Source organism: Acanthochromis polyacanthus, chromosome 8, assembly GCF_021347895.1.
Source record: "Acanthochromis polyacanthus isolate Apoly-LR-REF ecotype Palm Island chromosome 8, KAUST_Apoly_ChrSc, whole genome shotgun sequence".
NCBI lineage: Eukaryota > Metazoa > Chordata > Actinopteri > Pomacentridae > Acanthochromis > Acanthochromis polyacanthus.
Genome location: NC_067120.1, coordinates 27,952,187 through 27,978,923, shown reverse-complemented (window position 1 = coordinate 27,978,923; position 26,737 = coordinate 27,952,187). Strand labels below are relative to the sequence as shown.

The following is a 26,737-nucleotide window of genomic DNA, read 5'->3' as shown; positions in this document are numbered from 1 at the left end:
GCTATAAAAAACATCAGAACATTAAGTCATGGTGTCTTGCAAAAAAGAATTAATATTGTGTATGACTTTCAGAGCTTGGAGGACTGCATCCATATGTCTCATCAATGACTCAAAGAACTTATTGATAAAGTCATCTTAAATGGCAAAGAAAACAGCCTTGCAAGGCTCCCAGAGTGCAGATTTTCGGTTTCATCTTCCAAGCCTTCTCCTTCATTTTACCCCAAACATGCTCAGTAATGTTCATGTCTGGTGACTGAGCTGGCCAATCCTGGAGCTCCTGGACCTTCTTTGCTTTCAGGAACTTTGATGTGGAGGCTGAAGTATGAGAAGGAACGCCATTCTGCTGCAGAATTTGCCCTCTCTTATAGTTTAGGATGTAATGGGCAGCAAGAATTTCTTGAGGCTGTTGATGTTTCCATCCACTCTGCAGAGCTCTCGTACACACCAGACCGGATGTAACCCCAAACCATGGTTTTTCTTTCACCAAACTTGACTGTTTTCTTGGTGAATCTTGGGTCAGTGTGGCTTCTGCAGGATTTGCGTTGATTGGGATGCAGTTCAATGGATGATTCATCAGAAAAATCAACCTTCTGCCACTTTTTAATTGTCCATCCTTCCTGCAAGCTGTGGACCTTGACAAATGCAACATGATTTTTTTGTTCTCTTTTGTTTAATACTGGTTTCTATGCACTAATTTGACCATGGAGAACACCGTGTGAGAGAATTTGACAAACTGTTCTTGTAGATACAGGGATTTCTGGCGACCACTTCATGTGTAACTCTGTTGCAGTTGAAAAAGGGCTGGCCCTGGACTGTCGAAGCAACAAATGCTCTTCGCTAACAGGTGTCTGCCTGACCTGGGCTTGTCATAAACGTCACCAGTTTCTTCAGATCTTGTTCTTATCCTCTCTACTTGACATTTCGATACATTAAAGCTGTCTGCCACCTCAGCAGCAGATTTGGTCTTCAAGGTCTTGATGATCAGCACTTTGGTCTGTGGTTGGATCTTTGGCATGCTGTCGGGGTCAGGTTGGGCTTCATATGAAGGTCTTGTGTCTTGGTTTTCTTTTTATACACACCTGGGAATGTGTCAGTTACAGTATTTTTCATAGGTGAACTTCTAATCTGTGATTGGTTGACTCATTTAAAGACATGACAAGACTTTTGTCCTTGCAAAAACAGATGTCATGGGCTTTACCAAGACGTGAACATCAGGACACTTTATGACGGGTTCAGTTTGCACCCAGTTATTAATGTGAAAGCCCTTGACATTAAAATGAACCATTTTTTGTGAGAACTGATTGATTAGAAATAAAGTTATACGCCATTTAAGGTTACTATATCCTTATGCGACAAGACTTTTGTCAGGGACTGTATGAGCAATGTCCCACAGGCTAAACACATTGTTAGATGTACTCACCCAGGAATGGCCGCTGCCCCCCCAAGTCCAAAACAATTACAGATAAGACACTAAATTCCATTCACTGCACACAGCCACCAACTGACTGCACATATTTCTCAAAAATAGGACTCTGATGTCAAAACCTTGAACACTGTACTCCACATCAGTCCATAAGCCACTTTTTCCATCCTACACTCCTGAAAATATTGTGATTGTTATTATGATTATCATTATATTGTTGTTTATTGTTGCTCTACTGTGTGATACAATGCTGCTGTAACATGGGAAATTTCCCCAGACAAGGGGAGTAATAAAGGATTATCTTATCTTATCTTATCTTATCGTACTATTCATGGTTTGCATACAGTTTCCAAAACTTTTGCACTGTTTTTGCAAAAGAATGAACATGTTTTTAGCTCATTTGAACACATTTTTTCAAAAAGTGAACACTAGGAAGCAGAATTGGGACACTATTCCAACACAGCTGTCGCAATTAAGACACAACAGGTCAAAATTGAAAAGTTTACCTGGTTTATTCCTCCAGGGGCAAACATGACAGCAGCCAGAGCCAGCAGGCTGTGTCCCTCTAACAGCAGACTGCTGAGGGATGCCTGGCTGCCTGGTAATAGCACCTGAGCACTGGTTAAACTGGCCTGGAAGATCAGTCCTGGATCTGGAACATTTGGGACAGGGACAAACAGAAAACCAGTCAAAGAGAAGAATGATTTGATATTTTTTAAAGATGCACCTCAGCCGGCAAAATGTGATGATCAGAAAATGACTTAAGAAGGACAGACAGCAAATTAATGACTTGGACTAGTTTACAATATATTTACAAAGGACTCAAACTGATGTCTTTAAAATTAGTCAAAATAGCTTACATATGAGTAGATACAAGGCCTAACTTTGTACAATAATATGCATTAACATACTTAGATATATGTACATATTTTGTCGCTGGTTGTTTTTCATATGGATTAGATAAAGACTATCCCCTTACATCAGGTTTTTGTTTGTGAGTGTGCTGTGCCTGAAAAACAGTTGTCTGTATGTATACAGTATAAGAAATGAAGGCAAAGTAAATTATACAAAGCAAACACGGTGAAGTAAAAAAGAAATCAAACTAATAGAATGTAATCAACTTGAATTGGATTTAACTAATCTGACAACTGTCTTCATCTACATTTAAGTGATGAATTCTAATTTGCTCTAAACCTATGTTTTACATTATGTTTGTCCTTGATCTGATCTAAAAAAAAAAATATGTGTGTATCTGCAGCAGTGTGGTACCTGACAGATCCCTGGTGATCTCCTGGATCTTCACCAGCATCTCAAACCAGGGCTGACCCTCCGACAGATTCTGAGTGGTCAGGAGGGGACAGTTTCTGGGTGTCAGTCTGTGGAGAGGAAACTTGGGCTCATTAGCTGTTCATCAAAACACATTTTACAACTAATACATTGGCTGCAAAACTGAAATACAAACGCATCATTAACTGAGAACCTAATAAGCACATAACATGCATTCAGCACCCTCACACACCTGTAGTGCTCCAGGTAGGTATAGAGCAAGTACTGAAAGTTGTGGTCCAGACAGAAGGTGATAAAAACACTGTGGAGGTCAAGGCCGAGAGGGGAGCGGTACTGAGGGATAGGAGGGGATAAAGCCATCACTCCTCCACCCTGAGCGAGCCTCCACAACAGCTGCTCCAGGTCAGCCAGCTCTTCCTGGATGAACAGAAATCTCCTGGAGGAAGAATTGGAGACATAAACCTAAATGAAATTCTTTGTTAAAACATCAGTTACAAATTAATCATCGATGTTAAAAGTAAAAACCCATTAAAACAGTTTATTCATGTGTCTGTGATATTAAGATTTAAAATAATGAAAAAAATGTGAAATGCATGTAAAAAAAAAAAGCATGAACTTAGGGAACAAATGTATTTAAATTTAAATTCTTTCTGAAAAATTATGGAGGGTCTATGAGCACAGTCTACATTTTATACATACTGATATTCCTTCCAATGACTTAACACTATTTCACTGATCTGCAGGGGAGAGTAACACACCAAGTTACACCCAGCGAGAAAAGAGCTAGTGAACACTGCTAAGCTTAAAATATTGCTGTTTGCAAATGCTTTATGGGAAAGGGAACACATTCATAGAGATTTTTTCTTTCAGATTGTTTGTAAATAACAGAAAAAAATAGAATGCAAGAAAGACTGGCGTTTCCCCCACTGAAAATGTATCAGCCTGTATCATATTTATGCTCATCAGGGGAACCCAAAGAGTTTAGGTCTATAACAATGCTTACTTTCCCCTCTTACTATCTGTTAACCAAACAAGATTTTCTATGATGGCTGATGTCACCTTCTAAGAGAACTGATCATGGAAAATGCTCTGGAGCAGGGTAGGTGCTTAGCATCTGTTACCTTAGCATTCTAGTCAGTAAACTACTGTAGTAGCACTGAAAACCCTAAGCCAGGGGTGTCAAGATCCGTTCCTGGAGGGCCACTATCCTGCATGTTTTAGATGTTTCCCTCTTCCAACACAGCTGATTCAAATGATCAGGCTCGTTATCATGCTTCTGCTGAGCTTGATGATGAGCTGATCATTTGATTCAGGTGTGTTGGAAGAGGGAAAGATCTAAAACATGCAGGATAGTGGACCTCCAGGAACTGAGTTTGACACCCCTGCCCTAAGCTATACCTCAAGCTACCTCTCTAACCCCAAATCCTATTTTTCTTTAGTACAGGCCTGAAGATGATAAGCATTTATTCTGGTTTGAGAAAACCTAAATATGCTAGCTTTATAAAAGAAACCAAGAGAATCTTGCTTGTATACATCTTATCCAGGTTTCCGAATGCTGCCAACTATCTGCTCAGGAACTATTTCAGCCAAGTGGAATAATGGAAACACAAAAAATAGTGCCAACAAAAGCATCTCACTTTTGGAGTGAAGAAGAAACTCCAGTCTTAATGTGATGCAAGAGTTAAGTATACTTGATCATTTATATGTACTGACTAGCTGCAGTCTCTTGCGGGACACAGACTTCCCAACATGTACAGTGGAGCAAAAGGATATCCGTTTCAAAACTGTCTGTTTGTGTTTGCACCCATGTGTATAGGTATATGCAGGATCAAATTTCACTGAGCCCCATGTAAATATCTTTTCCTGAATATGATCAAACTCAGGAGACAATTCAAAATCTGGACACTGTAGCACATGTACATGCAGTCTGTGTTACATATTTATCATTAGGTCTGCAAACATTTTTTGTTTTCCAATCAAATGCAGTCCATTTATGTTGGTTAATCTTGATCAGAATGGCAACATTAGCTTTTGTACCTCGCCAACAGGTCCAGGATGTTCTCCCTCATGTAGGTGCTGCAGACTGTGTTGTTATTCACAAGTTCTGAAGACAGCTCTGGCCACTGACAGGCACCAGAGGTTTCTCTGTTCTGGATCCAGTTGACCACATAATGGTGGTTGTGGAGGACAGTCAGGTAATGCCACAACACTGAAGGGTCACAGGAACTCAACTCTAATGAATAAAACAAAAGGAATTCCTGTTAAGTGCAGACATTTTCCAAAAATTAAGACTTTTACGAACCACTGTGGGATCTTGATTCTGTTTTCATATTGACTTAGTGTTCTACCTGTGTGTTGGAGTCTCGATAAGTGGATGACTGTCTGGCAGCTCCGATCCCAATTCCTCACCCAGTCCAGTCTAAGAGTCCTCCAGAGGCTGCCCTTCTCCTTAGGCCCCCCCTGTCCCACCAGCTCCTTCATAATCTCACCATCTCCCTCCTTATGAAACATCCAAACAACCCTGGAAAGATTTTGGATTCTCTAGGTCAAGATATAGACTTCATGTGTATAGAGGCACAGAGTCTGAATAAATAAATGAAAGTCATCTGGAATTCATTTATCACTGACAGTCAAGATGAGAACAAAGGGAAGCTCAAAGAAAGTTGAAGACATTTATAGAAATTCTCTTGTGTTGTACAGAATGTGTTGAGCCATGAGCTCAGTGCACAGCAGGACATGCATAGAGACAAAAGACAAACAAACTAGGAAAATCATCTTCTCTAATTTGACACAATCATAGTATGTTGTCTGTAGTGATATGCTGAATCAGTCAGATGCATGCAGCCTTTCCAGCATGAGCTGAAAGTTCAAATGTTGTTTTCAACCAACTAGAGCACTTAGAAAGTTTGCCATTGTCATGATTGGTGACTCTGTGTTGTGCTAACATAGTATTCTTACCTTTGTGATGAGGTGTTTGCTGAGCAGCGAAAAGCTGGCAGTGACCCAAGCTTCTCCATCTCCCTGATGAACAGAAAACTCTGCATCTCCTCCTCTGGAAAGTAGCTCTGACTTGACAGCGTCTCTACCTGACCAATCAATAAAACAGACAGAAAGATTTGGTAGGATTTATAGCAGAGAGCAATAAACATGGTGCTGCAGTCAGATAAAATGTTTCATTTGTTTTTAATTGTAGCTGGAACAGCCGATCAGCTGCAACAAAAGGGATGTGTTGAATATACAGGACCAAGGAAAAACTACTTCATGGTAAAACACAGACCATAGTATAGATAGCAAGAAAACAACATTGCTGTCAGTTAGGAAGATAAACTGTGTTCACTGTAAAATGCCAGACTTACCATTAGCTCCCGGGTCTCCTTGTCATCTGTGTGGAGGCAGATACTGTGAAACTGGTTCCTCACACTAAAACCCTGAAAACATGTGACCACATCAGTTTGGTATTTGCTTTATGTCAATGTGATTGTATGTAGACTTCAAAGAAAAACACTCGGCTATGCTCTAGCTGAATGTAGCATTAACCAATGTTAATTGTATGTGAAAGAAACTGCAGTACCAATTAAAAGCAGTCAGCCCCTTGGAAGTTTCCCTCTTTAATTGCTTTTTAATGTTGGATCAAGGTCAAAGTAATTTGGCGCTTTGGAAACAAATATACAAAAATAGTAAAAACTGATTTTTACAAAGCACTGCTAATTAATAAAACTACAAACCCAAAAATAAGTGATTGCATAAGTATTTACCCTCTGTGGATAGATCTAAATCCCTGCAATTTTACCCCATTTTTTCTAGATTTCTGGAAAGGGAAGGATGAGTGACTGACATCAAAAGTATTCCTTAAACACTTTCTATGTGAACTGGTATTCAGCTTTAGACTTGTGGAGAAAGTCAGTTCAGCTGTTTGCCCTGCTTCCAGTCTTGATAAGGTAAGCTAACCACATGTTGATGTAAGCTCTGTAGCTGGCACACAAAAACCTAATAGGCATATTCAAAAAATGTTGAACTTGTACCTGCTAACAAGTGTTGGATTTTAACATGCTGACATGTTTCACATGTGTGTAGAGTTATAAGGTTTAGAAAGCACAAGTAATCTAAAAAAATGTAACTGACGGATTAATATCCTACAGTGAGGTGTTCATACCATGTTGGTGAGGAGTGTTTTGGCTGTCTGTAGGTCTCTGCTTTGCAGGCAAGAGAAAACCTGGTGCAGACCCTCCATCCTCAGAGTCAACAGGCACTGTTGTGGCAGGCTCTGTCTCCGCAAGACAGCCTGAGATCTAGGGATCTGATTGGTCATGATAGACTGATGGACCAATTCCTGTAACAAACATAAACATGCACACATATAGAAATATGTGTTTTCAGAAAATGTGAGACTTTTGAAAAATTGTAATATTTCTTACTTTGTGGCCCATGAAAAACACTAAAATGTCACCTCTGTTGACAGCTGCTCCCACTCATCACCCTGAGCCTCCTCCTGAGCAGGAGTAGTATTGGTGTTGAACATGTCTCCCCCAGCAGACCAAGGGAATCTCTTCATGTAGCTCCTCAGCTCAGTAACATACTGGTCCAGAATGTCAACGCAGCTCTGTACGTCTGAGTCCTCATCTGCAGACACAACAGGCCTGCTTCAGCTCTCAGGAAACAAAAACAGGTAGTTCCAAACTGAACTAACAATCTACAGCTCAAGTGTGTTTTGACTTACAGAATGTGCTGGACAGCACAGAGCGGATCTGTGTATTGACGAAGCACACGGTGATATGTAGCAGCTGTTCTGAGAACTGTCGGCTCTCAGCTTCACTGTTTGAATCTCTGACAGCGGAACACAGCAAGTCCAACGCAGGACACAACTCTTGCACAGCTGCACATGTACACACACACACACACACACACACACACACACACACACACACACACACACACACACACACACACACACACACACACACACACACACACACACACACACACACACACACACACAGAGAGGGGGAAAGAGAGAGAGAGAAAGAGAAAGAGAGGGGGGGGGGGAATTTTGAAATATGTATGAAAATGTGATGATTATCCTGTAACCTAACTCCAATGTACCTCTTCAGGTACATGCCATTTACATAAGGAAGCTGCAGTCATACATTACTACTGTATTGCTTGTAATCATCTCAGAGCATGGTATCAGCATGAACAAAACAATATGTTCAGTCATTTATAACATTCCAAAAAAGTGTTCATAGATTTCAGATAAATTTATTTCTTTAAAATTCATAAACATTTGTCTGTGCACTGAATGTAAGTCATATTTTCTCTGTGAGTTTCAGCTAAAACAGCCAAAGGACTTTCAGATCATCTATCAGCTTCTGGAAGTCACATCTCTTCAGTGTAGCTAAAGACCAACATTTTCCAGGAGAGTGAAACTTTATGAGATCTTCTGTCTTCCAAGTTGAGAGCTTGTTCTGAAAAAGTACTTTTACAGCATCATGATCGACACAGTTGAGGCAACAATATTCCCTCATCAGTCCTAACTTCTATACTTCTATACTTGAGACAGCTAACTGAATGTGTCTTGACCACTGTTCTGCTTAAAGCTCATACTGTGTCAACTGGCTTTGTCATTCTTGTGCTCCTGTACATCAGTAGCCCTAGGCATACCTGTATTTGTAGAGTGGAGATTCCAGATTTGAAAGTGTTGCTGTGAACTAAACATGAAACCCAGCATCATGATGTTAGTGTAAGTCACATATATAATATTCTGCTTATTATTCAGTGAGACAGTGCGGAATACTTGGAAGGTAAGTAGTTTCATGAAATGATTAAATTAGACTGGATATGATATAGTCTGGGGATGCTTAAGACCTAAGGCATGGATTTAAAGTCACTGTTTTGTAAAATTTGTGTGCAACTGTCTATGTAAAATCATCAACATAGTCTGAAAATGACGAGTTACAGAAGTCATACAGTAAAATGTGTTTCTGAGGGATTTTGAAGCTTAAATAACTGTGACTTGAAAAATGATTCATTTTAAAACCAGTGTACAAAGCCTGTATACATACTTTCTGTCAGGCTCAATGTGGAGGCTGCTGGTGGTTCAGCAGCACTGAACGTTGTTGAGGGGTTCAGTACATTTTCTTTGCTCTTGAGGTAGAAATCAACTGTGTCCAGTTGACGGTTCTTTAGTCCAGCCTGCAAAACCCAAACAAGAAGAAGCAGTTTTCATCTGAATGCCATTTAAAGATCCTCTGGATGTTGCAACCTCTGCAGTAGAAGATGTGTGATGTCTGAGTAAAAGTGAGTGCTGTCTCCTACCTGCAGGGCATGGATGGGGATGGAGCAGCGGCCCCAGTTGTTCAAGTGGCAGACGGCATCCACTGTTGCTGCACTGCCAAATAACATCAACCTGCTGAGCAAGTCTTGCTGTGACACAGAGAACAAGACCTGGAACACACCAGCCTCTGGACACAGAGACAGACGGACAGATGGACAGCAGTTTACAATGAAACTACTGAAATAATGACATGTTGTAGTAGTGACAGTTGTTTTTCTTATATTTGTTTACCTAACTAAAAAAATTGCAATCCCTGCAGTAGTTTAGTTTTCTTTCAAACACAGTCAAATTAACTTTTTCTCTCAAAAAGCTTTCAGATTTCTAAAAAAAAAACAAAAAAAAAAACTGTTTACTATTTTGGAATCATTTTGGCAGTCCAATTAATTATGAAAGCATTTAGCTCTAAACTTCATTACTAGCATCTTAGGATGCAGTACTGTGTGGGAAACATAAGCTGTTAGATGATCCAGCAACAATCCAACAGTTTTCAAAAATTAGGCGGCAGAACAAAGTTAAAATCTGTCCACTATAACGCTGTGTGATACCGTTTAATAAGGAACTATAATCAAGATTTCAGATGCAATTTGACTGCTTTAATTGATAAAACTGCAGTTTCTGGATTTGAGGTCAGCTGTCAAAGTTCATGAAAGGCTGTGTCAGTGGTTAACTCACTCCTCAGCAGTAGTCGGTGCTGTTTCTCTCCACAACACTGTACCGGAGCGGCATCACCCTCTGTCTGGTGGTAATTCACACTGCCAGACTTTAAATCCCATAAGACCACTGTGGTGTGTCTGTTGCCAGGAGTGGTGTAGGTCAGCATGGCAGAGAACTCAGAGACAGCGAGAAGAGACGCAGTGGATGATTCAGGGACAGGAAAAGCGACGACCGTCCCACCAGGAGGCACTATGGTTTGAGCTGGTGGCAGATACTGGTGGGACTCGAGGTGGGGGAGCGAGGAGGACCAGGAGGCCCCAGCATGCTGGGAAGGGGAGGAGGAGGCGATAGGATGTTGGGCTCTGTTGTACAATGAGGGCAGACGAGCTTCCCAGGACCTAGAAGTAAATTTAGTCAGGTCAGAAGTCACAATACAAAGTTAGAGAAGAAGATGTGAATGAACAAAAAGGACTGATAACCTGAATGAACGTCAAAGTCAAATTATTTGTGCATTATCTATAAAAACAGTGAAAAGGTTTCTCATGGTCTAACAAACCCTAAAGTGCCATGTTTAAACTGAATGTTTCAACAAACTAATATCCAAATGGTATTCAGTGTCCTCTCATATAAGACAAACGTTATAAAATTAATGTCTGCCATCATCAATGAATAACTTCATTAATCTGTACCCATTATGTGTTAACAGTTCACTACCTTGAAGTTCTACCAACCACACCAATTTCATCAATATTATGTCTAATTACATTTTGTACTCTCTCAAATTTCTAAAAGAGTGACACATGATAAGAGCTTATGCTGACATAAGTGCCAGGCAGGAGCTGAGCCAAAGTCAACCTCCACAATACCCCAACAAAATCTGAAAGTCCATCTTTTTCTCACAGACAAGATGCCTCTGGTCATCCATATAAACACAAAGATTTTCTAAACTAGATGAATATGAAAAATCTGGCTTTGCATTTTCATACGGAATTTATTATGGATACTCAGGATTCTATTGACTATGATGACCTATGACTTTTCATATAGTGCTACGGCAAGGCTAAGCTGTCATTTTAGTGAACTGGTGTAGCACAAGCTTTTATAGATAATCATGGTTACAAGTCAATGAAGCTGACTGACTTGGTCACCAACGATGACATTTTAGGTAAAAATGTCTCCGCAACTATTAAATAAAATGAGTCCCCCTCATAGTCAAACGATAAACTGCAAGATCCATGTTCTGGTCTCCTTCTCTCCTCCCATGTTTCGTAACTATAGGTAAAATGTCCTATCTAGTGAAGACAAGCACTGAACTAACCTTGGTGCAAAACTAATTAAATTACACCTGGTTGTGTCTCTACTTTAGGTTTCATGGTAGTGAACAAAAATTGTAAACATTCTACCTTTTAAATATCAACATGCCAGCATTGCATTGAATAATGGTCTAAACAACAAAACAAAGCTGGATCAAACAAGGCCACCGAAGAATACTGTCTAGGGATTTTTCATTCTCATCAGCTCTGCTCTGATCAGCAAACTAAAGCATAGATCCTATAGGAACAGTAGTCTTCACACTCTCAAAATCTTGTAGAGCAAAGCTAATTAATGGTCATTTGTTTACCGGTCAGAATTGAAGATGGATCTGAGGGTGCCTCGACTAAAGCTGGAACTGGACAGGCTATCCTGGTCTCTTGCTGGTTGATGCCGAAGAGGGGGGCACGACTGTGACACGGCACGCAGTAGGTCGTCTGGATACATCCTGGAAGACAGATATACAGTCATGGAAAAAATTATTAGAACACCCCTATTTTCTTCAATTTCTTGTTCATTTTAATGCCTGGTAAAACTAAAGGTACATTTGTTTGGACAAATATGATGATAACAACAAAAAAGCTCACAAGAGTTTAATTTAAGAGCTGATTTCTATCCGTTTCCCATGGTTTTCTTGGTAACAACCAAAATAACTTAAGTTCTTACATCAATAGCTACTGCCAAAAACAGTGTTGTTAGGCATTCCATGTCCATGTTTTCTTTTCTGCCTGTTTTAGTCACATGATGCATGCAGGAGTTAGTACTTGATTGCATAACCACTGTTTTTGATGGCTGCAGCCATGCATCTTGGCATGCTCTCCACCAGCTTCTGACATTGTTCTGCTGTCACAGCAGCCCATTCTGCACAAATTCAAACTTATTTGCTTTGTTTTTGGGCTTGTGGTTTTCCATTTGAGGATTCTGAACGGGTTTTCAATTGGATTTAGATCTGGTGATTGAGCAGGCCAAGGCATGGCTCGAATGTTCTGGTTCTCCATTAGTGACCTTACCTGGATTGTGTGGCAAGAGACATTGTCTTGTTGGAAAATCCAGTCATTCGAGGCAGGAAAAAACTTTTCAGCTGATGGAAGAAGACTGTTTTCAAGAGCAGCCCTGTACATAACCTGGTTCATTCGCCCTTCTCAGAACTGAATTTACCCTGTTCCATCCATACTGAAACAACTCCAGATCGTCACTGATCACCCCTATGTTTCTCCAGGCTTCCTCCTAACCAGTAAGTTGGCTGGAGTGGACATCAACTGAAAATTGGATTCATCATTGAAGAGAACCTTAGCCCAATCATCAACAGCTCAATCCTTGTGCTCCCCAGCAAAGAGTAACCGGGCTTTCCCTGCTTCTGATTGATGAAGGGCTTCTTCTGTGCTTTATGTGAGTTCAGACCAACTTTAAGAAGTCGGTTTCAAACTGTCCTTGCTGAACAAGATCCCTGGAGGTCAGACGATTCCTGACAAAGGAACGGATGAATGCACGGTCATCTAGTAGTGTAGAAAGATGTTTCTTGCCATGAACAGCTGGCAAATTGGTAGTACCATGTTCGACTTGTTTTTTCTTGGTGTTATGAATGGTTGTCTTGGAGATTTTCAGTTTTTCGCTACTTGTCTCTCTCTCATGCCAATTTCCAGAAGTGCCTTTGTGGCTTCACATAATTCTTTTGTTTTAGGCATTATGTGAGAGCTGAATACTTCTAAGATGTGCTATGGCTTGAATGTAAGCAGGAAGCCACTCTAGGCATTTGCGTAGTGCTGGTTATGATGTGAAGTGGCCTCTTATATACCCTGGGAATACAATTAAGCTTAAGTTTGTCAAATAGGACATCAAATATTAATGTAATCAGCTGCATTTTTGTCGTGTTCATTGTATCCCTCAGATAACATACTTTTAGTGGTACCAGGCATTAAAATGAACAAGACATACTTCTCTCAGGTTTCCTGATTCTGTACCTGAAATAGTGGTTAAGGTCGACAGTGATGGCGGTGTGGGACCGGGTGACAACCACAGCTGTACTTAGGTCAGATGACACCTGGATGAGGGAGAAGGAGGATGGAAAGGAAATTGAGGGAGAAGAGGAGGTCAGCTCGGCCTCTACCACTCTGTAACTCAAGTAGGTCGGCAGGTCAATTCTGGCCAACAGACTGCCATCAGTAATGTTGTACACAGCTGGGAGGGCAGGGTTAAAGAAAAGACTATTATTCTTGTCCAAAAACCAACAGAAGAACAATTATCTATCAATCTATCTATCTATCTATGGCTGTGTGTGTGTGTGTGTGTGTGTGTGTGTGTGTGTGTGTGTGTGTGTGTGTGTGTGTGTGTGTGTGTGTGTGTGTACATATTAATACCAACTAACAACAGAGGTAAATGGTTATTCAATGTTAAAGACTTGTCATTATGTGTAAGACATTTTTTATTCTCACAGTGTAGATTTTTATCGGTTGTTGATATACCTTTGTTTTGTTTTGTTAGCCTCTGTATGTATTTTGGATGGATTCAACTGCTTTTTAAAATTTTTTTAATTACTATTATGTTTGTGTTCGAGCAGTATTTGTGACTACTCCCCCTAGTGAGGCGGGTTGCCAGCTAGTAGTAGAGGCTAGACGCTCTTGTGTTGTTCATTTCAGAGGATGCTGTAGTAAGAAGACGGGCATAATTTATACACTTGATTGCAATGGTCATGAATTGCTATGAGTTTACAAGTCATGGATAAGTTGCTAAAATCATGATGAACTGTACTCAAAGAGTTGTTTTACATTGTTGAATAGAATTAAATCACTGTAATAAACTTTTGGTACATTTACATACATTCAGTTTGTCTTTTGCATCTTTTAGGTTACTCTCTCAGCATTTCCAGCTATCCAACAATCAGTCATTCAATAAATTAACTTTCTTCTGTTTTGAACCATGTCTCTGTATTGTCTTAGTTAACAAACTTCTGTGACATGTGTATGACTACTGTGGTAGTCCAGGCTTAATATAAGAGTTTCATGGTTTCTGAAGTGAGACTCCCCATGTGGTATTGTCACGTTTTCTATACTGTGGTCCAGCTTCCCTTTCCACCTTAGCCCACCACATCATCCATCGTAAGGCATTAAGAGATCATTTTCATGAAAACAACCTCCAAATATCATGTTTTTCAGGGTTTAATCAATGACTAGATAGGTACTTTAAAGTTAGTTCAACCTTGTTTGATTCAGTTGGGCGACATTTAATTTACTTTTAGTTTAGTTAAGGGGATAAGCAGGTAGTTATCCTCCCCATGTGAATGGACAGCTTGGACTGGCATCATATAATGTATGCTTATATCACCCAAGTTCAGTTCTGCTTAGCTTATGTTTGAATCATGTAGTTTGGCCTAGTTTCATCAATGCTAACAGAGTCTTAGTCAGTTAACCTCGTTTAGGTATGTCCTTTAATTCTGTTTAGCCTTTTCATTTTGTTCAGAATAGCTTCTTTAAGCAATGTCTGTTTTTCATGGCTTAATTTTGTTATTTTAACTTATTACTTCATTGCTAGGTTGGTGTATTTTAGCTACCATCGTAATATAATTTAATTCACTCAGTTTCATTTAGTTCATATTATGTTTTATTATTAGTTGATTAGTTGCATCTCTCCGAGTTTCATTTATTTCATTTTTAATTAAAAACAATTGCTTTAAGTCTATCTTAGTATTCAGTTTAGCCAATCTATGTATTGTTGGGATAATTCAACAATACATGCATGATATAGTTTGACTTTACTACTTCTTCCTTATGCATCAGCTCAGTTCATCTCAGTGCTGAGTTGTTTATCTCAGTACTGTGTTGTTTATCTCAGTATGATGATCTATTATTTTTTACAGCTATTATTCACAGTAATACATGTAGCTGTAACAGTATCTATTCAGTTGTATATAGCTTTTGTCAGTGGAGGATACAGATGAGTCCAGTGGCGCTGATGATGAACAGTGTTTCTCTGCAGACACAGTGAGGGACAGCAGTAAGTCTGTCATTGTCAGTCAGCTGGATGCTGCAACAGGATAATGTCTGTGGCTCCTCCTCTCCCTGATGCCACTGCAGCTGCAGAAGCCAGGCACAGTTCAGCAGTACACAGCAGCGACCAGCCACAAAGGACAGCACATGCACCGACTGTATCTCACATACACCTGAAAATAAAGACTCAATCAACAAAACTGACTTTCTGATAATGTACAGTATATCACCATTATTGTATCAGATCTGCTTCAGAGCCTTCAGATGTTCGTTCATTTTCTCAGACATGTTTGGGCTACCTGGTTGATCCTGCCAGTGGCGTATACTTGTCTCAAAGATTAGGCCATGCAAGTTTAAGTACACACAGCTGGTACAGGGAAACTGCGAATGGCACATTAAATCAGTTATGGTTCTGTTGAGAAATTCTGTTGGTTTTTTACTGTGTGACCATTGAATCCATATGGGATCACCTGCTGGTCTGGGGATCTGACGATCAAATCAAAAATTCAGATTCATATCCTGCTGAAGATGCAAGTAAGATCATGGACACTCCTGCTCCACAATATTCTTTCGGACTCATCACATGCCCTGTTTACAGAGTATGTTCTGTTGAATTCAGGCAGAAGGCACAGAGTCCTGCTGTGCAGGCTAAACTGTTTTAAACATTCTTTATACCGCTCTCAATTAAGCTCATTAATGAGTGGTTAGGTGCAGCTCCCAAAAGGAAGCAGCCAAATGTTGTGTACATAGGGATGTATGTATGTATGTATGTATGTATGGGGCATATGTGCATTTCAGGGTTTTTTTTTTTTTTGCTTTATGTTATTTTAACTTATTTTTATGTGTTTTAGTAGTATGTGTTCTGTTTTATGCATTGCAGTGCAGCTTGTTTTGCCTATGGCTAAGACAAATAAAGTGAGGAGACAATAAAGTGAACCTAGACCTTGGTTTGTTTGTTGCGACAGTGATGGAGTTCTGTGGTTGAACTAGAGTCTGATCCTGATGATGTCAGATGTGGTGTGGTACTCACTGTGGTCCTGCTCTCTGACAATCTGCAGCAGGCAGTCTGCAGGACATTCAGCTACACAGACCAGAGAAAAAGAGGCTGATCGTTCTCTTTCAACCTCCAGCAGCTTCAAGTCACAGTGAGATCCAAGAGCCAACAGTCTGAAGCTGTTGGCTCCCTGACTGTGGACAGTCACCTCCTCCCAGGAAAAACTAGGAGCACAAAAGATTTTTCTCACATTACAGAAACATACAACAGCATAGGTAATGGATATTGTAAGGGTGATGAGTGCATTGAAGGGTATAAACCGACTGTTTAATGCAAATTCAATACAAGATGACCTCAATTATGTTAGATTCCAAACTAATAAACTGGATAAGTATAAAATGTCTGTCAATACTTGTACTGAGTGATGAATCACAGATGCAGTGACTAAAATAAGGAGAATCAAAAGGAGCATGGTCTATTGCCTGCAGCAGTTACTGTTCATTGAACGTGCATTATTTGGCATGTTCGAACAGCAGTAGTAAGACGTTCAGCAAATCATTAGCAAATACAACAGTAACTATTTCAAATAGCAGATTATTGTTTCAGCCGTAGAGCCAAAGCATAAATATCTCAAGATTTCGAACGAGTTCGTGGGTTGCTTCCCTCGCTAAAATGCAGCGTAAATATGAGAGTTAATCTCTGAAAAAAAGTGACTGCTGGACTCACTCTCCGTAGCAGCCTTCCACTTGAGTCGGAGTAGTCTGTCTATCGGTCGGGTTCCACAACACAAGCTGCCCCTGAACGCCGAGACAGCTGAGCAGGGAAGCTCCAGGAGCCAGTTCAGCTTTCAGAATGTCCGCTACCTCAATACATTCCTGCTTCTCTGTGATAACAGCCACCTCTATGGAGCTGTTCTCCAGCCGCTGAGCCGCATCCAACATGTTCACACGGTGAATGGGGAACTTATTAAACAAATTAACGTTCACATGCTAGTTACGGACACATATTGGAGAAAAAAATCAGTGAAAAGGCACCTTCACACAGCTACTAACAACTGTATGAGAAACACTTCCTCTTGTCATGTAAACAGTCAGGTAGTCACATGCTGTCATGTGACGAACGCTGACCAATAGCAAACGCTAAAAAGTCAACGTCATCGACAGTCGACGTTTGTGAACAAACGAAACTCACTGCTGACCTCCATACAGTTTTCAGTGATTGTGTTGACTGTACTGTAGCTGCACAAACCACTGATCTCTGTACAGTTTGCCAATTCTGTTGACACGGCTAGAAATCTGCGTGTTGTTTTCTGTCTTTAAAACAATTTTGAGTCGCTTCCGTATATCATGGCGCTTTTTAAAAAAATGGAAGTAGTGTTCAGCCTCATATCGTTAACTGTCACCAAGGCTTTGCAGATTTCCGGACTTGTGGACAACAGGAATGTCCTGAGAACCAGGAAGATGGAGGAAAAAGCGTTAGAAGTTTATGGTTAGTGTTTCTAAGCCGAGCTCATACAGGCCTACTGATGTGTAATGTCAGCTAAGTTGAGTGAATTTGTGAGTAACTTGAGAGAGAAATGTTTGTTCGTTTATTTTAGAAACAGTGTACCAGACTAAACGTAATTAATGTGCTGACTTTAGGCGTCCACAATCCCAGGGCTAAAAAAACTAATAACTCGTGACATGTAAACAGTAACACATTGTCATTGAAGTTACGAATAGTCACCTTGGCTAATGAGTAACTGAAGCGTATGTCGACATGTTTCTTATCGAAACTCAGGATCAACTGATACATGAGGTGTGGTTGTACTGACCTACTATACAGTTGCAGCAGAAACCAGATAAATACTTTTCTTCGAGGGGGTCGGTGTGCTTAGAGAGAATGTAATATTTGAGATATATCAGATATATCACAAACCATTGCACATTTCAGTGGAATTGCATTCTCACTGAGTTCACAGTTTAAGTGATCAGAATATATGGGGACCAGTGGTGTTGCAGAACAATAATTTGCTCTCTGCTGGAGTCCTTTCCATAATATGCTGTTGGTGTCTTAGCTTGCCATCAAATCATTTCCTGTATTTTAAGTCAGTTTCAGTTCAGTGTTTTCCAAAGTTTTAGACTCTACACATTATATATTTTCTAAATTAAAAACTGATGTTGCTTGTCTTTAGCAATGGCCCATCTTCAATCAGTGGTCTAGGTTTATGTATATAGATTTACATATATAAAGAAGAGAATAAATTAAAAAAAATAATACAGTAACTTAAAACGGAGACAGCAATAAAATATCCAATAAAACAACAATAATAAAAAAAAAAGCAATAACACAACACAAAAATATGAACCACCATTGAAAAGTTTAGGGTGACTTAGAAATGTCCTTATTTTTGAAAGAAAAGCATTTTCTTCAATGAGGACAATATTAAATGAATTGGAAATACAGTCTAGACATTGTTAATGTAGTAAATGATTCATTCTAGCTGGAAACGGCTGGTTTTTAATGGAATATCTACATTGGGGTAGAGAAGCAATCACTCCTGTGTTCTAATGCTACATTGTGTTAGCTAATCGTGTTGAAAGGCTGATTGATGGTTAGAAAACCCACGTGCAATTCTGTTAGAACATGAATAAAAATGTGAGTTTTCATGGAAAACATGAAATTGCCTGGGTGACTCCAAACTTTTGAACAGTCGTGCACATCTAAAAGTTAGTAAATAAAAGACCAAAATAAAATGTCACCATGCTTAAAAACAGAAAGGTTTTAATTTAAAAAGACCTAGGTCAGTGATGGTGCACATATCAGGGGGAGCTTGTTCCAGAACCTGGGTGCAGCTACAGAGAACACCCCATCATCCCAGGTTTTATATTTGATGTAGGTACTTCAAATGGCCGCTGCTCGGATGACCTCAGAGTTCTTTTGTGGTCCCATAAAGTTAAAAGCTCAGATAAATAAGGTGGAGTGAGACCATTAAGAGCTTTAGAAACGATTCTCATCTTGTTTCCTGCTTGTAGATGTGATTCGATCGATCCGAGACCCAGAGAAACCCAGCACCCTGGAGGAGCTGGATGTGGTGACAGAGAAATGTGTGGAGGTCCAGGAGCTCGCAGAGGATGAGTACCTCATCATTATCAAGTTCTCTCCAACTGTCCCTCACTGCTCACTGGCTACTCTGATCGGTAAGTGTCTCTGCTAATAACATGACAAATACCAGAACAATGCTAGTTGACAAATAAACCTGGGTCAAAGTATTCCAAAGGCTTTCAAAGACATGCTAACATTTGGAGGGCTGATACTGATACTTGTGGATGATGGATTTGACATACACACAAGTGACAGCAAAGATGTTGTAGGTGTTGGTATTTTTGAATTCATTCAAGTTTATTTACAATCTACTCAGATTTTTGTAGTTTTTGTCCAGAAATGTCAAAAGAAGTAGACTGTACAGAGGCCGGAAAGAATCCAACAAAGCTCATAAGACAAGGGAAGCAAACCTGTTTGTTGTATTTTTAGTCTCTTTCTACACATAATTGAAACAAAATCAGGACACCAGTATTTATCAATTTACCTCCTTCACTCATAGTAATAGATTTATCAAATCATCCAGTTGATTAATCAGTCAACAGTTTTACTGATAATATGATTACTATCAGCAATTAACTATCCCCCTAAAATGCCCAAGTTTGAACTGTATATTACAGAAAATGCAACAGACACAAATATTGGCATTGTCATCAATTATGCCAACTAATCGTGGCAGCCTGAGTTATTATCAAAATACTCTTTAATGGAGATTTTAAAATAAGATTTCATCTACACTTAGCATACACAACAAGTAGACAGTATTAGCAGGCCACAGTTGTTATAAAGCATTAAATTAAATTCTACACAAATAGCCTTACAAGGTTTTATGAAGGCTTTTGCAAGTTATGAATATCTAATTTGTTGCCATAAGACAGTCATGCTAGTTAGAACAATTCTTGGTCACAGGAGTAATTAGAAAAATCAGCATAAAATGTCATAGTAAGGGTTTGAGAATTCATGTGCCTCCAGAACAAAATCAGTGTGCCTTGGCATAGGATTCTTCAACTCTATGGAACTGTATTGGAGGTGTCGGGACACCATTAATCCAAAGTTTGTCCCCAATTTGTTGTTTTAAATAATGGTGGTATAGTCACATCAGTCCAAAGTCTCCAGTAGGTGTTAAGTTGGGTTAAGGTCTGGTGACTAATGAGGATCCCAGCACATAGTCCACATACCTTTTTATATAAAATCCATCCTGGAAGAGGCCACTGTGTTTCATGACACAATAAAAGTGGTCACCGAGAAGCGCTTTACCAATGATCAATGAATTCTCAGAGGAGCTCCTCTAATTTGCTGCTTGTCCTGTGATTCCTGACGTTTTGCTGGTCACCATGAGTCGTCAGTGTCTGGGTCTGAAGATGATGTTTTTGTGTCTGCAGGTTTGTGCTTACAAGTGAAGCTACAAAGATGTTTGCCATTTAAACACAAGGTGAGTACTAGAATGGTAGCTTGTGTTTTAAAGGGCACTGCACTTCTTTTGTACCAAAGCAGATTTTTGACACTTGGTGCTCTTGGATCAAGCAGCGTAAATCATTTTGTATTTGATATTGAGACAGCTGCATCCACCCTGTTACAATGTAAGTGTTTTTAGTTTGCTTTCTTGCATTAAGGACCTCAGTAATGCCAAAAAATATGTGTAGTGCGACAGAGAAAAGCTTCGATGTAGATTAATTTTGTCAACTGTATAATTCTTATATATGTTACCTCTGTTTGGTAGACAGTTGTGCTATAAATGTGGATCCAAAAGGCTAAAGTATTGATAAGTAATTTCATTATTGAACTGTGAGTTAGTCACATAACATAATAGGCCATTTTTGGTGTGATGGGTTGTGTTGATGTTGTTGATGTTGTGCAATAGAGCTGCTAGGATATTACCTTAATATATAATGTTAACATAATGCACAGTGACCAGGATCAGATAGTCTGTGTCAGTGGGGGTCTCAGAGCTTATTGTGAGGTTAACTACATTGTCAAAGAAATGTTCATATGACAAGAGGTTTTGGTCATTACAGATCATAGCACTGTGCTAAAGGGAGTGTTTAAAACAGTTTTGTGTCCTTTATAGAGTACTATCTGAATAGTACGGTGGCCGACAGGGGCCAACGATCTGCAACTTTCCAAAACTCCTCAGTTTAGGAAAACAGCTTCAAGTACAGAAACGATGCAAAATCACAAACACAGGTCTAAACGAGGTACAAAAGAGGATCGTGGTGCAAATGAAATAACGCGCTGAAAAAAAACAAAACGCGCTGCTGAAAGAGGAACGATACAAAGGAGAAAACGATCTCCAAACCAAAAAACGATCTGCAAATCAAGTAACGATTCCAAAACAAGAAACGATCTCCAAAACAAAGAACGATCTGCAAACTAAGAAACGATTTCCAGAACATGAAACGATTTCCAAACCAAGAAACGATCTGCAAACTTAAAATGATTTCAAAACCAAGAAACGATCTTCCAATGAAAAACGCTGCATTACCGGTCACTACGAACGGAGCAGGGGGCACTCTCGGCGTAACAGATGGGATGGAGAGAGAGAGACAGGACCGGACAGCTGCCTGAACCAGTGTCTTTCCCTGAACGACTGTGCATAAAATACAACGGGAACGGTAATGTGACTTTCATTCGAGTATATTTATTATGATTATGTTTGTATCACTACATATAATGCTGCACATACGTGGCATTTATTTTATTGTATGTTACACCAGACGTTGCAAGGCAGCACATTTGCATTTGTAGATTAGCCTGAGAAATAAGCTAAATTTATTAGAGATTCCCTTATTACAGTCCTCCATACTTAAACCATGTCTTTTTTCTTTTGCAGATGTACTGTCCATTCTGTGGATCTGTGCTTGGAGCTTTCTGATGCCTTTTGCTGTGCATGTGGCAAAAACATAACTTTTTTAAAGCATGTCAAAGTGGAGACACTGCTACTGATGCACAAGTTGATGTTGCACAACCCAGCACCAGTGCAGGTAAACAGATTCAGGATTTTGTAACACAAATGATTATAAGTGGGCTTGAAATGTTCAGATCATGTTTTTGTATACAAATCACTTCTAAATATCACTATCCTGGTTCAGTAACTGGCATTTTAGGTGTACTAAAATGTCCTACAGAAAGTAATTCTAGTTAAACATAATTTAATGTAATTAAGCCCCTCCTTATTCTATAGCACGGACACATAGTGATGATTTGGTTTCAAAATCCTCTGCAGTGCATATGTATAGTGTTATCCTCTGGTACGCCTTCCCTATTGCGTCCTTGTACTTCTGGACAGTGAAAGGCTAATCTGAACCAGGATAGTGATATTTAGAAGTGATTTTGTATACAAAAACATGATCTGAACATTTCAAGCCCACTTATAATCATTTTGTGTTACAAAATCCTGAATCTGTTTACCTGCACTGGTGCTGGGTTGTGCAACATCAACTTGTGCATCAGTAGCAGGTGTCTCCACTTTGACATGCTTTAAAAAATTATGTTTTTGCCACATGCACAGCAAAAGGCATCAGAAGCTCCAAGCACAGATCCACAGAATGGACAGTACATCTGCAAAAGAAAAAAGACATGGTTTAGGTATGGAGGACTGTAATAAGGGAATCTCTAATAAATTTAGCTTATTTCTCAGGCTAATCATGCAAATGTGCTGCCTTGCAACGTCTGGTGTAACATACAATAAAATAAATGCCACGTATGTGCAGCATGATATGTAGTGATACAAACATTATCATAATAAATATACTCGAATGAAAGTCACATTACCGTTCCCGTTGTATTTTTATGCACAGTCGTTCAGGCAAAGACACTGGTTCAGGCAGCTGTCCGGTCCTGTCCCTCTCTCTCCATCCCATTACGCCGCGTCTCCTGCTCCGTTCGTAGTGACCGGTAATGCAGCGTTTTTCGTGGGAAGATCGTTACTTGGTTTTGAAATCGTTTTTTAGTTTGCAGATCGTTTCTTGGTTTGGAGATCGTTTCTTGTTTTGGAATCATTACTTGATTTGCAGATCGTTTTTTGGTTTGGAGATCGTTTTCTCCTTTGTATCGTTCCTCTTTCAGCAGCGCGTTTTTTTTTTCAGCGCGTTATTTCATTTGCACCACGATCCTCTTTTGTACCTCGTTTAGACCTGTGTTTGAGTTTGTGATTTTGCATCGTTTCTGTACTTGAAGCTGTTTTCCTGAACTGAGGAGTTTTGGAAAGTTGCAGATCGTTGGCCCCTGTCGGCCACCGTAGAATAGTGCAATTTGCTGTATACCAGCACTTTCTCTGCACAATGCAAGCGGTGGTCTTCAATGTATTAAAATGGCAAGAAATTGCTCCAGTTAACTTTTGACAATGCTCACTGATTGTACCAGACACTCCCATTTCAGATGACAACCTCATGAAGCTGGTAAACATGTTGCCAGCACTGTGCAACATGCTCATGTACATGCTATGTCTTCATAGACCGATATTTACTGACATTTTGTTACTGTGATTTGTTTCACCTGTCCTGTGTGAAGCATTTGTACTGTACATATAAATGGTTTTCAATGTTTAATTGCCTTTGTTGTTGCTCTCTGACTTGCATATTTTCCATTTCTCTACTAATCTGTCATTCTGCAACAACTAATCCTAAACCATCCAGCAAGTGTTTTTTCTCTTTTACATCAAGCTAGAATTTAAAATCCTCTTCAGTCTGTAAAGATGATTTTTTTGTACTCAATTGAATGCATGAAATAATAGCTGAGTAAAACAGGACATGTAGCCTTTTAACATCAGTTGTTTTGCTTTCTTCTCTCAGTTGGAAATCTACATTTCAGAAGGAACCCATTCTACTGAAGAAGATAGTAAGTCTGTTTTATTTATTTTGTTTTTGTTTCAGTTTTTTTTCAGATATATTTCAGATTTCTGTTTTTATTCAAACCATTTGTGTTATGTTCTGCCCACTTACAGCGTGTCAGCTAGAAATATGGTCAAGAAAGACAACAGGGTCATTTCAGGGTTAGTTATGTTAAGCAGCTCTTTATGATGATCTACAAGAGAGTTGTATTTAATTGTTGACTTGCTTATGGGTTGAAGTCACTTCTCACTGCATTTGTTTGATACTTTGATTGAGAGAATGATATTTGCACAGCTTCGGATCAGATTGTCATGAAATGCAAGACCAGACTACTACCATGATGTTGGGTACAAAATATAATCTCGAAATCTATGGCAATGTTAAATATATCAAACGATTGCTCGGATACTGCATTAGCACTAATAATGCTGTATTGCAAATAAATAAGGTTCAACACTGATGTCCTGAGCAGTTTTGCATATTTAGTTAAAGTTAATTAAAACTACAGTCCTGTCTGTTTTGACTTGTCATCAGGGCTTCAACAATCTACAAAACACAAAACCTTTTTAATTATTTAATAATCTGTCAGTTATTACTTTACTTAATCCATCTATTGATTATTGATATTGATCTGTGAACTGTATAACAGACTAATGTGCCACCAAATGCTTTGATGTACAAAACCCAAAGATATTGAGTGCAATATACTGTTTACAGAAAAAGCAACACATTTTCCCAATCGGTCAACTGAAATCAGGCCCGTCAATTTGAATATTTATTGCAGGTCTTGCATCTCAACCAAGACTCATGTGTTGTAATGATACCACGCATTTTAAAAAGGTTCTCAGTGCCAGTCGCCGTAGAAGAATAAAATTAACTGATGCCATGGAACACACACTGGTTGTGTCATACAGATAAATAAAGTTATCACATTTCACAAGATTGTCGCTCACACATAGCATTTAGTGCTACATAATTGATCTCATTGCAATTTACACTTGTTGCATGTTGCAACTTTGTTGAAATGAGAGTAAATGGGATGAAATTCTTGAGAGATCTATGTGTAATGACCACTGTCACCAGGTACACCGTACACATCCAAATGTCTCAATGCTGCCACCACTAAAATATCAACATAGGTTTTATTCAGCAGTGTTCATCAGTGCAATCATTAACATTTAGCCAAGAAACAACAGTTTTTACCTGCAGGAGCAGAGGTGCGCTTGTTTTGCAATATATCATTTTCAGCAAAAATCTGAATCTGTCAAAGCAGAAAAAGCACAAATGAAGCACATTTCATTATTAACAATGGATTATTCCCTTTAACAGAGTTGTGGTAGTGAAGTGGTATGTCATCATTATTTTTTCAAAAAACTGCTGTTTGTGTCTCCAGTTAACAAACAGATCAACGATAAGGAGCGAGTGGCAGCTGCCATGGAAAACCCCAACCTGAGAGAGATTGTTGAGCAGTGCGTTACCGAACCAGATGACTAAACTGCAGCTGCTTGAAGCGAACCCTTTAGATCTGAAAATTCTTTGTGTGTTTATGTTTATGTGTCTCCACAGTACCTGACAATATTATTCAGAGGATTCCTGAGCATCTGTCTGAAGGGAGAAGCTTCTGTTGACTCCAAAAAGTTTTTCAAGTGCTTGGTAGACTTTTGTAGGGTTTTCAGAGTAAAACTTGAATATTGGACAATGAATCAAAAGCACGATTGGGAGCTTGGAAAAAAAAAACAAGCAAATGTATTATGACTTTCCTCATCATTCCCAACTGGACAGCCTCTGGTCTTTGTGGTCGTCTGTTGAATTCTGCTCAACTCAGCATCAGATGCTACAGGGGAAGTAGGCCAGAGAAAACAGACCACTTGTCATACTTCCATCTCATCCTCCAGTCTTTTTTTTTTTGGAAACACACTCTGCAATGCTATAGGCTGAGAAGGATCTGACTCTTGATCTCCTTTTGTATATTAAAACAGTAAAAAGAATGGAGATGTTTCCATCTTTTCTTGATTGATTAATCAATAGACGTGTCTCAAATTAAAGTCTGAATAGAAATGTCTTTTTCAGTGGAATTAAAAAAAAAAGTTGAACAAAATAATGAAGTATTAAAAGCTACTGTGTGTTACTGACAGAGTAATGGAACAGAATAAAGGATGTGTAATTTTATTGCAGGTTTCTTTTTACACATTTTTTAATCAATATTTAATTTGATTTGCCTAATTTATCAATGTCCGTCATGGGATTGTTGTTGAAAATTCTGCTTTCTTCACATAAACAGTACATCACACTGTTTTTGCAACTGCTTCTCTGTTTTTATCTCATAAATGAAATAAAAATATTTTTAATGCTTTTCAACACTGAATCATGGTTAGTGTTTATAATTGGGCTTTTAGGGCAAGGAGCAGTAAAGTTGTAGTGAAAATAGATTTCAACAAAGTATTGTCAGTTAATTAAAATATCAAAACTTGCACTGGTGACTATGCAAGTTTACTTGTACAACTACTTTTTTAATGTGTTGCAACACCTAAATTTGCAGGTAAAGCACCTAAATAGCCTTTTAGAGTAGTAGTGACAGTTCAGCAAGAGTGAAATCACTGGGAAGAGACATCACCTTAAAACATGGATCTGTCAGAGCAGTCAAATTTTGTTATGTCAATAATCATAATAATCATTTGCTGGCTGCACTTATGTTATTGACTCAATCAGTCATATGCCATCAAGATTTATCCAACTGTGTATGTATCTGCTACACTGCTTTTGCCACTTGAATTGAGCGGGACATACAGAACCTGTTGATGTCTGTAAATGATGTGCAGACTTTGCCCTCCCAGCACAGTGCTG

General features: G+C 39.2%; 2 protein-coding genes across 3 annotated transcripts in view; one reads left to right on the top strand and one right to left on the bottom strand.

The window, feature by feature from the left end:
* spg11 (SPG11 vesicle trafficking associated, spatacsin) overlaps positions 1-17,067 on the bottom strand; it is a 46,229-nt gene extending 29,162 nt beyond the window's left edge. Inside the window, 18 exon segments of the mRNA XM_051952342.1 lie at positions 1,930-2,075; positions 2,693-2,799; positions 2,943-3,146; positions 4,748-4,943; positions 5,059-5,231; positions 5,669-5,796; positions 6,067-6,138; positions 6,864-7,040; positions 7,158-7,330; positions 7,428-7,583; positions 8,770-8,899; positions 9,023-9,168; positions 9,714-10,093; positions 11,317-11,454; positions 12,968-13,184; positions 14,935-15,162; positions 16,020-16,207; positions 16,710-17,067. Of these exon segments, the coding sequence (XP_051808302.1) occupies positions 1,930-2,075; positions 2,693-2,799; positions 2,943-3,146; positions 4,748-4,943; positions 5,059-5,231; positions 5,669-5,796; positions 6,067-6,138; positions 6,864-7,040; positions 7,158-7,330; positions 7,428-7,583; positions 8,770-8,899; positions 9,023-9,168; positions 9,714-10,093; positions 11,317-11,454; positions 12,968-13,184; positions 14,935-15,162; positions 16,020-16,207; positions 16,710-16,924 (3,174 nt within the window). The 5' untranslated portion in view covers positions 16,925-17,067.
* A 106-nt stretch (positions 17,068-17,173) lies between these two features.
* On the top strand, positions 17,174-26,062 carry ciao2a (cytosolic iron-sulfur assembly component 2A). Of its 2 annotated transcripts, none has more exons than XM_022220715.2 (5): positions 17,174-17,471; positions 18,998-19,162; positions 20,447-20,496; positions 23,855-23,900; positions 25,460-26,062. In XM_022220715.2, exons 1-5 carry the CDS (start codon positions 17,330-17,332, stop codon positions 25,519-25,521), a joined length of 465 nt encoding a protein of 154 aa, XP_022076407.2. In that variant the 5' UTR covers positions 17,174-17,329; the 3' UTR covers positions 25,522-26,062. The 2 variants fall into 2 exon arrangements, with proteins under 2 accessions (XP_022076407.2, XP_022076406.2); XM_022220714.2 differs by having other exon boundaries at positions 25,287-26,062.
* Positions 26,063-26,737: the final 675 nt, after the last annotated feature.

Excerpts from the sequence above, each read along its gene's own strand:
- ciao2a (XM_022220714.2), top strand. The coding sequence starts at position 17,330 with ATGGCGCTTTTTAAAAAAATGGAAGTAGTGTTCAGCCTCATATCGTTA. Across the intron at positions 17,472-18,997 it reads AAAAGCGTTAGAAGTTTATG|ATGTGATTCGATCGATCCGA; the intron begins GTTAGTGTTTCT and ends TCCTGCTTGTAG. Across the intron at positions 20,497-23,854 it reads GTTTGCCATTTAAACACAAG|TTGGAAATCTACATTTCAGA; the intron begins GTGAGTACTAGA and ends TTCTTCTCTCAG.